Source organism: Pelodiscus sinensis, chromosome 1 (genome assembly GCF_052426305.1).
Source record: "Pelodiscus sinensis isolate ZL-2025 chromosome 1, ASM5242630v1, whole genome shotgun sequence".
Taxonomy (NCBI): Eukaryota; Metazoa; Chordata; order Testudines; family Trionychidae; genus Pelodiscus; species Pelodiscus sinensis.
In genome coordinates this window covers 200,736,490-200,740,477 of record NC_143052.1, presented here as the reverse complement: position 1 = coordinate 200,740,477, position 3,988 = coordinate 200,736,490, and the positions used below count along the sequence as shown (strand labels likewise).

At 56.4% G+C, this 3,988-nt stretch overlaps 1 protein-coding gene across 1 annotated transcript; it reads left to right on the top strand.

Annotated features, from left to right (window-relative positions):
- The first annotated feature begins 955 nt into the window (after positions 1-955).
- Positions 956-2,489, top strand: LOC149525693 (uncharacterized). The gene is made up of 2 exons (XM_089776269.1): positions 956-1,529; positions 1,898-2,489. The coding sequence occupies exons 1-2, from the start codon at positions 956-958 to the stop codon at positions 2,443-2,445; spliced, it is 1,122 nt and encodes a 373-aa protein (XP_089632395.1). The 3' UTR covers positions 2,446-2,489.
- Positions 2,490-3,988: the final 1,499 nt, after the last annotated feature.

The window sequence follows — 3,988 nt, the reverse complement described above, 5'->3', positions numbered from 1 at the left end:
ACAGAATGCTGCATTAATGCTGGGTTTTCATTTTCTCCTTTCAATAATGTAGTCCAGTGCAAGCAGTCAAGTTAATGCAGCATATGAATAGGCCATATGCATGCTGGAGCCTCGCAGATCACTGAAGCCTGGCTAGAATTTTTTGTCATTTTAGAAGAGCTGATTGTGGTTTTAAAAGCAAAAATCTTGCTGAACTCTTACAAAATCAATTCCATTAGTTCCTAAGGAGTTGTTTTTAATCATGCACCTTAATTATGCCTTTGGAATGTTTCAGTATTTCTGTTGGTGTTGTCACAAAATCCTCTGGTGCAGCATGGCAACTTGTGGCATAGCAACCCCTTCGCTTACACTGTTGCTGCGAAAAATGTGCCTCTGGGTTGCTAACTGTGTGTGACACTGAGACATTTGTTCCGAGCATGTATGATGAATACCCCATGTTGCCACCTTTCAATGGCCTGCCTAATCCCAGACAGAACTGATATAGATTTTCATTGTGAGTGACCCAGTTTCTGGGTCCTGTCAGAAAAAAAATAACTTTGATGTCATATGAGTGATACATGAGGCAGGTAGACATCAGGGCCGTGTCCACACTCAGGGGTTCTTTCGAAAAAAGTACCCTTTTTTCGAAAGAACTTCCCCTGCGTCCAGACTCAAGCCGCGTTCTTTCGAAATTAAATCGAAAGAACGCGGCTTTTCTTTCGACGGCGGTAAACCTCGTTTCACGAGGAAGAACGCCTTTTTCGAGGGAGATCCATCGAAAGAACGTGAGTCTGGACGGGGGGAGCCCTTTCTTTCGAAAGAATTGGCCTCCAGGAACAAGCCCTGGTGGACAATCTGGGCCATGGGTTGCACGTCTGTGGTTCCTGGCTGCAGCCATTCCTTAAAGGGACAGGCGCACCCTCACAGCCACTTGTTGCAGACAAGGAGCCAGAGCACACGGCGACCTTGCTGCAGCATGTCACAGCCCCAAGAGCGTCCTGGCCCTTCCTCCGAGCCTTCTGGGGACCCAGACAAGGGCTCCAAGCGCCGGGCACCATCCTGGTCCGGCGCAGAGATCAAGAGCCTGCTGGAGCTGTGGGGAGAGGAGGAGGCCTTACAGGCCCTCAAAAGCCGGCGGCGAAATGCCGACATTTATGGCCGCATGGCTGAAGCCCTGGCCCAGAAGGGCCACTACCCCCGCACCCAGGACCAGGTGCGCTCCAAAGTGAAGGAGCTGCGGCAGGGCTACGCCAAAGCCAGGGAGGAGAGCTCCCGGTCTGGGGCAGCCCCCCACTACTGCCCCTACTACCCAGAGCTGGACCAGATCCTGGGTGGCAGTGCAGAAGCACGCACACCACGAAGGTTCGTGCAGTCCGGACTGGCAGACCCGGTGGTGGACGCTCCAGAGCGGGAGCTACAGCACTCTGGAGACGGGGACATGGGCCCAGAGGAGGAGGACACCGAGGAGACGGCAACCCTCACCCTGGAGCCAGTGACCCAGACCTCTGAGGCCTCCCAGGCGTCATCTGGCGCGGGAGAGGAAGCAGCAGGTGAGTACAGTGAGGTTGTGTCACACCCGGGGGGGGGGAGGTAGGTGGGTGGGTGCACAGTGGGTGATGCACAAGGGAAACCTGTCATGCTCAGGCTGATGCCCAGGTCACACACACACACACACACACACACACAGTGTGACCTTCAGAATGTGTGCTTCCCCTGTCTCAAGGGAGAGGGCATGCCCTTTTGGACAGCTGTTGCACACATGACTGATTGTGATAGAAATGTAGCCGTGTCACTCTGATCTGAAGAAGTGGGTCTGGCCCTGGAAAGCTCATCCCCTAATAAACCATCCTGTTAGTATTGTAAGTGCTACAGAGTCCAGTTTATAGGACTGATTGTGTCTTCTTCTTTTCCTCCACAGCCGGACCAGCCGTGGAAGAGGGCCGCAGCACCCCAGCCCCACCTCCATCTCCATCTCCACCTCAGAGACATGGGAGCCGCAGACACAGGCGTGTCTACGCCGACATCCTCCGGCAGCACGTCGAGGCTGTGCAGGAGCAGAATGCCATCCTGCTACGGAGGGCGGAGGCAGAGGAGCGGTGGCGTGATCGGCTCATGAATGAGCTGGTCCTGCAGCGCACGGTGCTGTACGCCACCCTGAGGGAGGTCAGCGGCTTGCCTGCTGCTGTGCCAGGTCCTGCTCCTCCAGCACCCCATGACCCCACCCCACCAAACCCCCCTTCCACAACAGCAGCCCTTTCCCCCCTTGGACCTCCCTCTCCCCCAGCCCCCCCAGCTCCCCAGCCCCTCTCTCCCCCTGGCCCTCCTCTCCCCCAGGCTTCCACGTCCCAAGAGCCCCCCAGCAGCCAGCCAACCGACAGGTACATCACCCGATCCCGTAGCCGGGGAGCACCCCAAACACGAGGCCCAGGCAGGAAAGGGAAATCTGCCAAGCCCCGTTCAACCTGATCCCCTTCCCCCCTCCAGGTTTCCAGTCCCCTTCCCCCCTCCAGGTTTCAATGACCCCCATCACCCCACTTATTAAGCACACACAAAGGGTTAAAGGAACTGTTTGTTTATTGTATATAGTTTGGCAACAACAAAAATGAAAAAAATTTTTGTTCTTTTGCCACATTGTTGGATAATATGTACAAAATTTTAAATAAGTAAAGAGAACATTTTATTTTGAAACACACCCTGGTGTAAGTGATGTGTCCAAACTGGGTCAGGAGATGGGTTGTGGAGGGAAGCTTCTATTGGGGGCCAGGGCCCAGTCCCCAGGCAGAAGCCCCTCAGTGCACTCAGTGGCCTCCACTGGAGAATTGCTCCCGGAGGGCCTCCCGGATGCCAACTGCAGACCGGTGAGCCTGGCGGATGGCAGCTGTCCGGGGCTGGGCAAAGAGCCTCTCCTGGCCATCAGCAGCTCTCCCCCACCCTGGTAGGAAGGCCTCCCCTTTCCTCTCCACGAGGTTATGGAGGACGCAACACGCGGCCACCACCTCGGGGATGTTGGTCTCCCCCATGTCGAGGCGTGTGAGCAAGCACCGGAATCTGCCCTTTAAACGTCCAAACGCACATTCCACCTGGTTGCGAGCCCGGTTAAGGCGAGCATTAAACTGCTCCTTGCTCACATCCAGGTGGCCGGTGTAGGGCTTCATCAGCCACGGCATCAGGGGATAGGCGGCATCGGCCACTATGCACACCGGCATGTGCACATCCCCAACCGCAAACTGGCGATGGGGGAAAAGTGTTCCTGCCTGAAGCCTCCGGTACAGGTACGAGTTTCTGAAGATGCGGGCATCGTGTGCCCGCCCTGACCACCCAACACAAATGTCTGAAAACTGTCCACGATGGTCGACCAGGGCCTGGAGGACCATAGAAAAGTAGCCCTTTCGATTGATGAATTGGGCTGCTCGATGGGGCGGTGCACGGATGGCAATGTGTGTCCCATCGAGCGCTCCTCCGCAATTGGGGAAGCCGAGGGCAGCAAAGCCGGCCATGACGCTGTCCAGATCCGGTAGACAGATGAGCCTGTTGAGCAGCTCCGAATTGATGGCCCTCACCACCTGCAGAACGAGACAGACAACAAAGTGTTAGAAGGGGTGCCTTATGTCTTAGGAGGAGAACCCACCGCCCACCTTCCCTCTCAAACAGCCCGGGAATCCCCTCCTCAGAACCCCCCCCCCCACAATTCAGGGTGAGTGGAGGAGCTCCCTCCCACTCCCACTCCCACTCCACTTGGCCCTTCCTGACAGTCTCCCTTCCCCCCACCCCAAACTGTGACTGTCCCCAGACATTGACTTACCTCCATCAAGACGGCCCCGACAGTAGATCTCCCCACGCCAAATTGGTGTCCCACGGAGCGGTAGCTGTCGGGGGTTGCCAGCTTCCAGAGGGCAATGGCGACCCTCTTTTCCAGGGGGATGGCGGGCCGCAGGTGGGTGTCTTGCCGTTGCAGAGCAGGGGCGAGCCAGGTACAGAGCTCCTGGAAAGTGGTCTTTCTCATGCGGAA